At 38.8% G+C, this 14,227-nt stretch overlaps 1 protein-coding gene across 4 annotated transcripts in view; it reads left to right on the forward strand.

Annotated features, from left to right (window-relative positions):
* The window catches only part of PALLD (palladin, cytoskeletal associated protein), a 383,758-nt gene that overhangs the window by 176,405 nt on the left and 193,126 nt on the right, over nt 1-14,227 (forward strand). For all 4 annotated transcript variants that reach the window (XM_046656558.1, XM_046656559.1, XM_046656560.1 and 1 more), the window contains one exon: nt 13,939-14,058. In XM_046656558.1, the coding sequence (XP_046512514.1) occupies nt 13,939-14,058 (120 nt within the window). The remainder of the gene's footprint in view (nt 1-13,938; nt 14,059-14,227) is intronic.

Consider the following 14,227-nt stretch of genomic DNA (forward strand, 5'->3'; position numbering starts at 1 on the left):
TGTATCCAACGAACCACTGAACTGTTCAACCATAGAGAATGTATGTAGGGACTGGCTTCCCTGTTAGCTGGTTTTTAGCCACTGTTTTAAGTGGAAAGGAGAAAAACAGACATGACAGTACATCTGAGGCAAGAGATAAATTTTATAGGACTATAATGTCAGTGATGTTTTCCAAATGCTAAAACATAAATAGCCTTTGAAATTCAGGAACACATTTAAGCATTTGGATTTTATTAGCCTTTCTTCCTACTCTTTTCCCTTTCTCTGACACGTTCACTTGTTCTTTCCTCTGATGCATCCTGCTCTCATTCTCCATCTCAATCTCTCTCCCTCCCTCCCCTTCCCCCCATCCCCCTCCCTCTGCCATCTCCTGCCTTCCCTCCCTCTCTTCCTCTCTTTCTTTATTTTCTTCCCTCATCCTTTTTATCTCTTTTTTTCCCCTTCTCTTCACTCTCCTTCTTTCTCTTATTCATGTGTAAGATGTTTTAAAGCTCTAGAAATAAAATTGAAAGTAACTAGTACCCAAATATGGTCCCATTAGAGATTGGCTATTTAGATAAAGAAGGAAATAGCAGATTCCCTCCCAATGCATTTGTGCAACTGAAACAGGTTTTTCTTGTCACTACCATGTTGCATCTGTCTAATGTGTTTTACACTCCCTTCTCTGTCTAGACAGAAGTCAGCTTGTATCACAAATCTTTTCAGACTGTTCTGTGAATTAATAGCTAGTCAGCTTACTTAAGACCAACATCCGTTTGTCATATTACCTGCTCTGGCCTCCTTCTTTGACATTCCGACTTTACACTGATGGAATCCTTCAAAGACTAGTCTGAGGCGGGTGGGGGGCACAGAAGACTCATTTGACAGCTGTTAATACTCAGGCCCTTACTCAGCTGTCTGGAAACAGCCACAAACTGTATTGAGTTACTTCTATAGCATTGTTTAATGGCACACAAAATTAAAAATACAAAAAAAGTGTCTTACTGGTTGGGGAATTATACCTATAAAAGTATGGTGCCTCCTACTTTCCGTATGAATCTCTGCTAACCAGTGCTGACCTGTCACCCTAGATCTTAGACAGTAGAGCCTATGTTTTGATCTGTGATTCAGAATGTGAAGTAAATTATATTTTGTTAAATGCAATCAGGTACTGAGTTGTAGGAAGGCAATGTTGAGGATGTTTGTTAAGACCCAATAGATTGTACATAGTTAAAAACTTATTGCAAGTCCAGGTTAAGATGGTGGCTTAAACAAAAGTGGGTTGTAGAAAACCTGTGATTCCCAAACTGTCTGACAAGTTGCCCTGGGACACCACACCAAACTGACAGAGGTGCTGTAATATGTTTGAAATTTTTAATGCAAACATAATGATACTTGACATCTGATAGATACAACTACTAGGCTGAAATAATTCTGGGTTTAAACATTAGATAACTCTGTATTCTTTTGTATGACATCATATCTTGGTGAAACTGAGTTTTTGACGTGTGTGATAAAAAGCAAGTACCATATGAAAATTGATGTGGAACCTGAAATGAGGCTGGCTCTGTCCAGTCTGATTCCAAGAAGAGTTGTGCAGTACCCAACAGATGCACACATCCATTAGTAAGTAACTGTGGTTATTTAAGAATGAAATAATATTTTTATTTTAATTTATGTGTATTTTTTTCAAACAATAACTAACATGTTAAGACCTAAATACTTATTAAGTTCTTTGGAAATAACTACTTAACGAATGAAGCTGTTTGGTATATCTTTTGACTTAGGAACACCATAAAAACAATTACTGAGACACTCAGGGTCCCATGAACCAAGAAAGCTTGGTTTACTCTCTGGGGAGAGAGGGGAGCACTCAAGGCACCTTTGAGTGTGCACCACAAAGAAAAGGGAGTGACTCTGAATTCTGAATGCTGAATGCTCCCACTCCCAGTCTTCTCTGGCACTCACCTAGAATGCTGGCCTTGAACTTTTCCTGTCCTGGCAAAGACTGAAGGACTCCTCTCTGGGCAATCTGAATGTCCCAAGAGAAAAACATCCATAGATAATGATATGGGAGTTTCTTCACAAAGAAGCCGACTAGTTTCAGCTAACGGGAAGGCCGGAGTTGACAAGCTCCTCTCTCCTGGTCAGAGCTTCTAATCAACTCACAACCATGTCAGACAAGAAGAGATAAAAGGCGTCTGAGGAAACCTTGAGCGTGGATGACGTAGAAAAAAACAAGCAAACTCCCCTGAAAAGCAACTTGGAGAAAACAGACTTGCAAAGAGAATAAAATGTAAAAACAAGACAACACTCTCCTCAGAGAGAGAAGGAAATCAGTGCATCCGAGAAGGAAAAATAAAAAGCTACTAAGAAGAGGGGAGGAACATTTGGAAAATAAAAAGTTCTCGGAATGAAAAAGTGGGTAGAAGAAATAAAAGTTGAGGAAATACCCCACAGGGTAGGACAAAAAGACCCAGAGAAGGGATATAAGAGAGAAAAGACAAGAAAATTAGAGACGCTGGAGAACGTGCCTAGGTAGACAACACGTGCATAATTGGGATTCCAGGAGGAGAGAACAAAGAAGAAGGAGAGATTATCAATGATATAATTTTTTTTAATTCCCTAAACTGAAGGATATCAGTTTGCAGACAGAAAGGACCCACTGAGTGCACAAGGTATGAAAATACATTCACAGCAATGTGCATCGTGGTGAAATTCAGAATATCCAGGACAAGGAGGTGATTCTACAAGTGTCCAGGGAGAAAACATCAGGTCACGTACAAACTAACAAGATCAAGATGGCTTAGCAGCCACACTAGACACAGAGACATGGAAGCAAAGCCTTCAAAATTCTGAAGTAAAATTGCCTCCAACTCAGAATTCTATACCCAGCCAAACCTTCGATTCAATATGAAGATGTAGGAAAGGCTTTTCAGACTTGTCTCAAAGATTTTCTTCCACAACCCTTTATGTAGGATGTGCTTCACCGCCACTAGAGAATTAATTTACCCGGAAAGAGCGAGATATGGAGTACAGGAAGCAGCAGACCAAATACAACTGAGAGGCGAGAGGAACCCCCAGGAGGGTAACAGCTCAGCGTCAGGAATGGAGGACAAGTCCAGACTGGAGCAGTGTGCCTCAAGAGATGAGTACATTGAGGCTTTCGTCGCTAAGAGCTTGTTGCCACTGCTCCATCTTTTAGCCTGATGGCAGAGTGGCAGGGTGGTAAGCCTGACCCATATTCTTTTCTCTGCTTGGCCTCTCCTCTCCAACTCCCTCCTGAATCAGCTGAGAACTCTTATTTCACCCCCCACAGAAGTATTCTGATTTGATCCAGGGCTGAGATCTGGAAGTTGGCCATGTTGAACTTAAAAAACAGAAAAGATGGAGACGCCCACTCCACTCTATTCCTGCTGGCTCTGCAGTTCCTGTCCCTGCTTAGTCCCACAAGAGTGAGCCTTATCATTCTGAGGACCCACTCCTGACCTGGCCCGCTGATGACCCCTGTGGTGGCTTTGTAAACTCCCGGGGAAGTTGAAGCCAGTTTATGCCCCTGGATCAATTGTGGGAGCTTTTTGCTGACAGTGACAAGGTTGCTTTTTCTTTACACAACAAGATTTGTGCTTGTTACTCAATTTTTTAAAACCAAAGAACACATTTTTGAAGGATACGTACGTATGTATGTGGTAAACACATAAAATCAAAGGAATGATTCTCTCAAAAGGAAAAAAAAGAAGATTCAATCGGAGAAGGCATACAGGGCATTTCTAAAGTATTGGTAATATTTTATTTCTTAGATTTAATGAGTACAGAGGGGTTCATTTCATGGTTATTCCTTAAACTGTACATTTTAAATATACTTCTCTATATATGATACAGCTCATAATTTTAAAAAATCATTTGTAAACATTATACAAGCATTATATTTACCCACTTTCACCTTGTTCGTTTTAGCCGAGTTCTTTTTTATCAATTGTGTTAGCCAAACCATGTGATTTGGAAGATAAAAGCTGGATTTCTTTTTAGTTAGGCTGGACCCACTTTCCCCCCCAAAAAAAAGCTGTGAAGAAAGGTATTTATGAAAATGTCCCCATATTACCCAAGAGACCTGGTAATATTATCCTTGCTGCCTCCTCTTTTTCTGTGTTTCTGCAAACAAAATAGTTTTGTTTGTATTTAACCAAGTGTTAAGTATGTCCAGGAACTTGAATGAAATTCGGCGTTGACTTCTGGGAGGTATTGATGTGATTGATTTTTAGATAACTATAAAAAGCAGAATTTATCACCAGCAAAAATAGTTTCCAATTTGGTAATTTATTATGTGCCCTTAAATCAAAACCTTTCACCTAGGTAAATTGGATTAAAATGGATTGTAATTAGAGTTATTAATAACTTTAAGTTTTTCTGTTTATACTGGAGACAGTTTTTTGGTACTAATAAGTAAGCCCCTAATTCCCTTTATTTGACATAAGCAATCATTTCCTGATTTCCATTCCTCACCAAAATGTATTTTACAGATGGCTTAAAGGTCTTTGTTCAAATAAGATGCTCCCAGATGAAAATTCAATGTTACAGCCTGGCTCATCTCATTTCCTCATGGCTTTCTTCATTTTTATAATGTCAGAACCATAAAGCTAAGATGATCCTTTTTCTCAACAAAATGTGAGCCTGTTGTCACTTTTGGAAGACATTTTCCAAGAGAAGAAAAGTTAAACAACCTTTGGGGCGTTGGATTAAAATTTTATTCAGTAAAAATCACTGAGACGTAGCAATCCATGAAGATCATGATTGCAAAAGACCTCCCAAGGCTTTTTAGTTTTTTCTTTTTTTTTTTGGTAAGTCTGTTGTCTTTTCTAGATGTTTAGTCCGTCATCAGCTCTGTACATGCATACACCTTACATTATGCAATAGAATTACTCCTAAAATTCATATAAAATGAATTTTGTTCAGTCACGTTTGAAACACACAAAGGAAGCTTGCAGGAAAATCAGTCTGAGAATTCCTTTAGAAAACGGTCTTTCTGTAAAGCAAATGTTTTCTTTTTCCCCCTCAATCTAAATTTCATCCATACATTTATTAAAAAATATTTATGGAGAGTGTAACAGATGTGAGTGCTGTGTGAGATGCTCAGAATACGTCCATAAACAATACAAATGCTCTTTGCTCTCACAGACGTTATTCTCCAGTCAGGGAACCAGAAACTAACAAACTAAATAACGATAAATTAGTTCTAGTTGCGACAGATTCTCCAAAAAAGTTTGCCATCCTAAAATTGCATATACGTAGATCTGACCAAGCCTAATCAAAAGAATATTCTCTGAGAAAGTAATGTTTAGGTGGAAATGTAAGGCTGAGTAGGCGCTAAGTACCTCGGGATGAGCACCTCGAGACTTGAAGGAATGTGGCTTCTCCGGGAGCTGCCCAAGAGCCAGAGTGGGCCCAGAGCGCAGAACAGAAGGAGGTGAGAGGCGCAAAAGGAACCTGGCAAGAAAGAAGGGCCCGATCATTTAGGGCTTTGTGACCACATTAAGGATTTTTAACTTATCCTTAAAGTCATGGAAGGATGGGGAGATGATAAAATTTTATTCTCAAACGGGCCCTCTGGATTAGAAGGGATGACTGTTTATACAAGTTCACATTTTCTTAAAAGGGCATAACTAAAAAGAAAAAGATCACAAAACAGTAGATAACGTAAGAAGGAACTCTCAAAGTTGTCAAGATCATTACTCCAAAACCACTTCCATCATATCTGCTAGGTAAGATTTTATCTTGTTTTGAAATGTAGGGTTTCAGGCTCAGAATTATGTCTCTGTTTACACTTAAAGCATTGAACTTGCAATGGCCGTTTCTCTGAGTCTCCAGGCACGCTGTCTTTAAATAATCCCAGGTTAAGAGAAGACCTTTCCAGAGAGCACCGAGCCCTGGGAAGACAGTGTGAGGATGGAGGCAGTGGTTGCCTGGGCAGGACGCACCTCGGTGCTGCTGAAAGCTGGGAGGGCTTTAGGGCTCCCAACAGCATCTGCTAAGAGGGGACACAGGTGACCTGCCTCTGCCTGAAGCCCATCTCTTAGAGAGCAGCCAGTATGCGAGGATTTTTTCCAAAATCCGCTAAGACTGGGCTGTTCATTTCTTCTACTATCAGCATGCACTTTGGACTGGGCTTATATTCTATTCCTATGTATCTTGTCCCTTAGAAGACGCAAAGCACATCTTCCTGGACAGGTGAATTTCTAGTGAATTGTTTGGATAGTGAGAGTAATTAAAATTTGCAGATTCAGGAAATTCCTTGTTTCCCATCTTCACTCTTTCATTACCTCATTTTGCAGTGGGTGTTTTGTGTCCTGAACAAGGAAGAAAAGCAGAATGACTAGAGAGGCTTGGCACTCTAGAGAAAAAAAGCATGCCTCTGGGAGGCGGACGTACTTTAGCATTTGGGCTTTAATGTTAATTAGCCATGACCTTGAGAGAATAGCTTTGGACCTCACCTAAAGAAATGAGGGATTTGAGCTAGTCAGTCTCTAAGATCCCTTCCAGCGCTAATATTTTAAGTTTTATTTACCCTTCTCTGGTTAAGTACACTTTTAACTCATTCTGCAACCATATGTATTCAATTTTAAAATTCCCAATCCTTTGTACCTTTCCAGATACATCTCACTTTCCAAATGATTAATCTTATGTGAAGCTCCAACTTAAATTATTTCTACTCTTTCTATCTTCCCCTTCAATTGGGAAGCCAAGAACTTTGTACACTATAGTCAGAAAGCACAAGATGAACTCATGTTCTCTCTGTTGCTTATTCTATTGTTTTCCTTCTATTCGGTGAGTCTTTTAATCAAATAATAATTTTATATTTTAAGTTTATCATTATCTCTCAAACCTTTGCCTGAAAACCGTTTTCTTAATTTGTCAAACACCTCGAGGCAGGGTTCATTGATCTTTATGGAGCCAGGAACTATGGTAGGTCGTATAGGGCAGTGTATTTAAATGGCTCATCATGACCCATGAAAGTGGAGAGGAACCACCATTATTGTAAAAGAAAAGAAAATAGAATAGAAGGTAGCAGAGTACACTTCATATTGTAAGTTCAAATGTTTTGTGAAAATTTTATTTCTGCTGTGTATGTATGTGTATGTATCTGTGTGTGTGACTGGGTCAGACATAAAATGTATTTCTTTCTGTAGGTTCCAATCAAAAATGTTTGAAATCCATTTTTTAGGACAAAGTTTTCCATACTTTCCTGAAGGTAAAATGATCTGGAATGTGTGTTTTTTTAAAAAAAATCCTTGCCCCCACCCCGAGTCTACTGCATAATAATCTCTAGGGGAGAGGAGAGACCTAGGTAATTGACATGTTAACCAAGTGCCTCAGATGATTCTTATCATCCAACAGGTTCAGGAAACAGGATACTAAAAGATTGTGATATTAATTAGCAGTTAAATAACAGTAATCTCTGCCCGATGTTATAAATAGCCCCCCTCCAAAAAGCCCAGTGTTGAGGCCAGCCCCATGACCTCATGGTTGAGTTTGGCGCACTCCTCTCTGGCAGCCCAGGTTTGGCTCCCAGGCGCAGACCTATATCACTTGTCGACAGCCATGCTGTGGCAGTGACCCACATATGAAATAGGGGAAGATTGGCACAGATGTTAGCTCAGGGCGAATCTTCCTCAAGCAAAAAACAGGAAGATTGGCAACAGGTGTTACCTCAGGGCAAATCTTCCTCAGCAAAAGAAAAACAAACAAACAAAAAGCCAGGGGCCAGCCCTGTGGCCTAGTGGTTAAGTTGGGCATGCTCGGCCTTGGCGGCCCAGGTGTGCGGATTTGGATCCCAGGTCTGGATCTACACCACTTGTCACCCATGCTGTGTTGGCAACTCACATATAAAGTAGAGGAAGGGACTAACCTTCCTGAAGCAAAAAAAAAAAAAAAAAAGGATTAACATTGACAACAGATGTTGGCTCAGGGCTAATCTTCCTCAGCAAAAATAAATAAATAAAATCCATATTAAAAAAACCCAAAACCCCCAATCTTATTGAGGAGCTATTGAATGTCAGCACGTATTCAAATTTAAGTAATAGCTATATCTAGATACTTGACTGTATAGCAAGGGCCAAATGTAGGATAAAAATAAAACTAGAGTAATGCAGAGTCCTGCCAATGTGTAGTTGCCAATTAATTTTTCTATCCTTTAGTTCTTCTTCATCTTTTTAAATAAAAATCACTGATTTGAAAATATCAAGGTAGCTTAAATATACATTACACTTCATGGTTTACACCATGTATTTGTGATGTTTTCTCAATTCCCACAAGGCACCTTGAGATAGGGGACATTTGTGCTGATCAAGACTAAGGTGAGCAGAGGTGAGCACCGTCTGAGTTCACACCTTCCCCCCCGTGACACCACAGCTGTCTGTTTTATGGGATGTGGCCTTAATCTGAGAATTACTTACAGAAATATTTTATTGAAATTATAAAACACAATATATAACCTAGGTTCAGAATTTGAATAAATAAATTTTTCCTTTTGCTATTGTTAACACTATAGCAATTGGAAGTAAATGGTAAATCGTAGCAGTAAATGGTAAATCATAGCAGTAAATATTCTGCTAATATTGAACCCAGTTGGCTTTCTTTTCCACTTAAGTAGTAAACACTGGGAAAGCCAGAAAATTCTGTAGAGTATTATCCATAGAAATCCACAGTTGCACTGGGTCCACCAGGTGTATCTGTTAAGGGTCTATGTTGATTGCAAAATTTAAAAACATAATTTCTGTTACTCAATGGTGAAACATCAAAGTCAGCTCAGTATGAGTCAAATGAGGCCAGATTTTGCCGTATCTAAAACTACCTTCTGCAGCATAACCTAGCATGGTCACATTATGTTACCCAAAAAAGTGTTCCAGGTAATTGTGAAAAAACTAGGGCTGATTTTTTAATTACCTGATACTTTTCACTCGTTGTAGCACAGGAACTCTTCAGTGATATCATCATTTCAAAAGAGGGAAAATAATTTCATTTTATTTGAAACAAAGCTACATTATTAAGAACTCAGGGTATCTTGTAATTGGAATAAATGCCATTGAGCGCTCTTGAAATTCCTGTACTTTTTTGTGCTTTTCATACATTGGTGCACGAATTAAAAAAAATATGTATAATCTGAATAATCTCTCCCCCTATACAGTTGGAGATTTCTGTAGCTTCTTTGTAATAACAAGTTATATTGTACAGATATCAGCTTCAAAGTATATGTTTGTCTGTTTTAAATTAAAATTGAAACCTCATGAAATTTTTTGACATAATTATTTAAAAGGCAGAGAACTGTATACCTGTTATATATTTGAAATTTTGTACTACCTATTCAACCAAATAAATTTACAAATAAAAAAAGGCAGAGAGGAATCTTACATTTATAAACAGGAAAAGGAAGACAATTCAGGAAACTGTATTTGACTTTGTTTTTAATTGACTCTATAGGAAGGGTTGCAAAGCTATCAAGAAAAGTGGAAGGAAAAGGGAGAAAAGATACTATCTTCATGATTGTAGGATAATTGCTGTGTATCTAATTTTTGATCTATTTTCAAAGATGCTGCCTAGTCAACTAGAATTTTAATCCTTCCAGAAGTCTGGAACATAAACACCTGGAATTTTTTTAATTGCCCAGAAATCTTAATTCTATATTATATTCCACACTTTTGTCTTATATTTCAAGAAATTTTTGCAAAATAGCACTGTGTGGCTGGCATTTTTCCTTGTAACTGACTTAACTGCCTTTTTAACCAAGCACAGTTTTGAAGGAAAGAGAAGGAAGACTAAAAATTATCCTGTGGGCATGTGGGCGTTAAGGGTGGAAACTGTTGGAGCCGGAATAGACTTGGGGTTTCTAATCCATATCCTTCTAAGAGGGGCATGGCTTACCCCTTAACAAGATTACAAAGGACCTGAGGGCGGGAACCGTGAATTGTCTTCATGTCTGCAGCTACAGAATATTAAGTAGTACATGTTCTCTTAAAAACACTTAAGTAAATGGATGAATTCTAAAAGCTTTTAGAAGCTATTCACAGAAGATTCCAGATTTTATCTCAAAAATCTTTATCTTATGACCTTCCATTAACAAGTCTTTCCAACCGTTTAACCTACATTCTTCTCTCTTGGTGCAATTATGGACCATTTATTCTTGTTCTTCAAGAAAGGTGGAGAATATTTGAGCAACTTCTGTGTTAATTTCTTTATATTTATCGTACCTATCATAGTGTTTTTACTTAAAATAGTATTTGAATTTAAATGAGCATTTAAATGGATGAAAACTTAATATATATATCTTGCCCTTTAGTACTCTTTTTTTATTGTGATTTAAAGAAAAGCATAACTGGTGGCACAGTGGTTAAGTTCACACACACTGCTTTGGTGGCCTGGAGTTCGTGGGTTTGGATCCCAGGTACAGATCTAGTGTCACTCATCAAGCCATGCTGTGGCAACATCTCACATAAAATAGAGGAAGATTGGCATAGACATTAGCTCAGCGACAATCTTCCTCAAGCAAAAAGAGGAAGATTGGCAATAGATGTTAGCTCAGGGCCAGTCTTCCTCACACACACACACAAAAGCATAACATGGAGTCTACCTTCTTAACACATTTTTAAGTGTACAGTATTATTAGCTATATACACATTGCTGTACAGCAGATCTCTAGAACTTTTCACGTTGCATGACTGAAACCATTGACCAACATCTCCTCGTTCCCCCCCGCCTCACCCCAACCCCTGGCAACCCCCATTCTACTCTCTGTTCTATGAGTTTGACTACTTTAGAAGCCTCATATAAGTGGAATCATGCAGTCCTTCTGTCCTTTGCCTTTGTCCTTCTGTCACTGCCTTTAAATAATATCAGTTTTCTTAATTTGACTGTATTAAGCTCTATTATTTACTCATTCTATGTTCTGCATGGGACCCTAGTTTTTCACACCACATTTAAACATGAAATTGAATATATGCTGAAAGAATAAAGTGTTTATTTTCATTACTCTTGCAATTTTAAACCTCTATTAATATATCTTAGAAACAAGTTTACCTTGAAGCATACAGTATTGCTGAAATCTCAAAAGCTTATAATCACTGTGGTCCCCAGATCTTTCCTGGGGAACATACATTTTGACACAAAAGAATTCTTACATTTTTGGCTTTTAACAGAATCCCAAGCAGAATCCCGAGCAGCCTATTAACCCGATTATCATCAGCATCATCAGAATTGGGGATGGGACAAGGCTTCCGGGATGCAGCTCAAAAAAACAGTGAGAAGTGGAGTAACATTCAGTGATGTCTATGGGCTGTATCACTTTCTTATATGAAAATATACATATTTGACCCAGTAATGCTACTTCAAGAACTATATCGTTTGAAAAGATTTGGATGAATTTTGGAAAGGATGCATTAAGTTTTTTCTAGAATCGAATACAATAAACTCTTTAATGGAGTTTACCTTTGGGGAATGACATCATTAAAAGATATTGGATATAGAGGCAATTGGATTATAAAGGAAGGAATTCCATAAAGGAAAACTTTTGCTTTCCATTTTATAGTTTACTTTGTTTACTTTTGCATGTATTGCTTTTATTGTATTTAAAAATTCAAATATTTAAAGACCCTTTAGTAGATAAAAATGCTTTAATTGTTAGGTAGCACTTTTACCCACAGTTAGTACTTTTTTCTTCCAGTGTTTAGAACATAAAATATATTTTGAGACAATTTGCTAATTTTCAGTAAATTGATGGTTGAATCGAGGGAGGAAGCGTTATTCTACAAGTCTGAAAATTTTGCCCTTAGAGGACTATCAGAGGAGGAGGTTGAAAGAGAAGCATTTTTTCTTATCAAATTATATCAGTTAGCTATGGCTGCACAGTACAGCACCCCAAAAATTAGTGGCTTAAAGCAGCAACCGTTTCTTTAGTCCCTAATTCTGTGGGTCAGCCATTTGGCTTGGCCTCAGCTGGGCAGTTCTGTGGTCTGCACCAGGCTTGGCCCACCTCAGCTAGACTCTCTTGATTGTGGTCGGCTGCCAGACTGGCTGGGAATGAGTTAGTCAGTCTAGGATGGTCTCTGTTGGAACGGCTCCTGTCTTCTCCGTGTGGTCTCCTCCTCCAACACGCCAGCACAGCCTTATTTACCTCGGGGTTCAGCAGAGTTCTGAGGGATTGAGCAGAAATAGGCAAGGCCCCTGGAGGTTTGGCTCAGAATTGGCCAACAGCATCACTTCCACTGCATTCTGAGTTAAAGCAAAATGTACAAGGCCATCCCAGATTCAAGAGATGGGGAAATAGACTGTGCCACTTGATAGAAGGAGTTCCGGAGTCGCACTGCAAAGGAGCATGGAGGCAGAGAGGGGAATAATTGCAGCCATTTTTGCCCAAAATCTGCAATACAAAGTCTTACCCTGCCCATGTAATATGTGAATAATCAACAGAGTCTCTTTGTGGCAATCAGATATATATCACTTTTCTTAACATTTGCTAACATTATCATCTTTATGTTACTGGTACAATGTAAACAATTATTCAATTTGAAAATAGTTAATACACTCTGGATCTAGCTTCTTTTTAATGATAACAGCTAACATTTACTGGCTACAAAGCATTTACTATGTGCCAGGCAGTGTCCTAAGCATAAAGTTTATCATATCATAAGAATAGATGGTTGTGGGATCAGCTTGGTGGCTCAGTGGTTAAGTTCTCACGTTCCGCTTCAGTGGCCCAGGGTTTACCAGTTTGGATCCCAGGTGTGGACCTATGCACCACTTGGCAAGTCATGCTGTGGCAAGTGTCCCACATATAAAGTAGAGAAAGATGGGCACAGATGTTAGCTCAAGGCCAGTCTTCCTCAGCAGAAAGAGGAGGATTGGCAGCAGATATTAGTTCAGGGCTAATCTTCCTTAGAAAAAAAAAAAAAAAGATGATTGTTAGAAGTGTGGAGTCTGGAACCTGACATGGTTCGGATTCTGATTTTACCACTTAGCTTTGTGACTTTTGGCAAGTCAATTAGCCTTATTGTGCTTCAGTTTCCTATGTGTAAAATGGGCTAATAATAATAAACATTACTCGTAAGGTTGACATGAGGATTAAATCTAAATTAATCTATATTCCATGCTGGTAACAGTACCCAATACCTGATATGAGCTGTTAGCTATGGTCATGGTCATCATTATCATCCCTCACAATAGCCCTGTGATGGTTAATTTATGAGTCATGACTATTACAAACCCTGTAAGGTAGGTTCCGTTATTGTCTCCATTTTACAGATAAGAACATTGAAGTTTGAGGAGGTTGACCAAAGTCACAAAGGCAAGATGTAGCAGGACCCGTATTCCAGCCTTGGCAGCTGATTCCAGAGTCTGGGCTTTTTGCGCTATACAACACTGCCACACTGTTTAACAGTAGCTTCCAGAATAATTGTCTGCAGGTCAAACATTTATATATTATGTTCTTTTTTCCCATTATCAGCATTCCAGAGAAGTTGCTTTTCCACACTAATTGCTTTTCAGTTGAGCAGACGTAAGAAGCGGCTACATTGTAGTTGAAAGAACTTCCATGTACAGTCAAGGCAGGAAGAGAATGGAGCTGGCATCTACTGAGCATCTTTCATATGCCAAGTGCTGAGGGATGCACTTTGCAGACATCTCGTTTCATCTTCACTGATACCCCCTTGAGTAGATATTATCCCAATTTTATAGATGAGGAAACCAAGGCTGATCTTGTCCAAAATCACAAAGAATGAGCCTGACTCCCTTTTGCTGCTAGGCTGAACTAATGCATTAAATGTAGAGAGATTCTATTGTGAATACTTTGTAAAGCAATTCTGTAATAATTGCTACCTGATCTGCTTGTTTTACAAACAGAAGCAGAAGGTCTGACTTCTTCAAAGTGACTTCATGTTTCACTCTGATGAGTTACTCTGTTCCCTTCACTTCCAGAGGAGATCTGTACCCTGGTTATTGCTGAGACTTTCCCAGAAGACGCGGGGATCTTTACATGCTCGGCAAGAAATGATTACGGATCAGTAACCAGTACTGCTCAGCTGATTGTCACCTCAGGTATGTGAGGGGAAAAAAAAATTGACTGGGTTCTGTTCTCTTGCACTTAATGTGGTTGACCACAGCAGGAAGAATTGTCCCAGAGGAGGGCTCAGCCTTTAGGAATGCTGGCTGCCGCTCCAGGAGATATCCTAGTGATCAGTGTTTCATCCTGAAACAAAAGGCTTTG

Source organism: Equus quagga, chromosome 3, assembly GCF_021613505.1.
Source record: "Equus quagga isolate Etosha38 chromosome 3, UCLA_HA_Equagga_1.0, whole genome shotgun sequence".
NCBI lineage: Eukaryota > Metazoa > Chordata > Mammalia > Perissodactyla > Equidae > Equus > Equus quagga.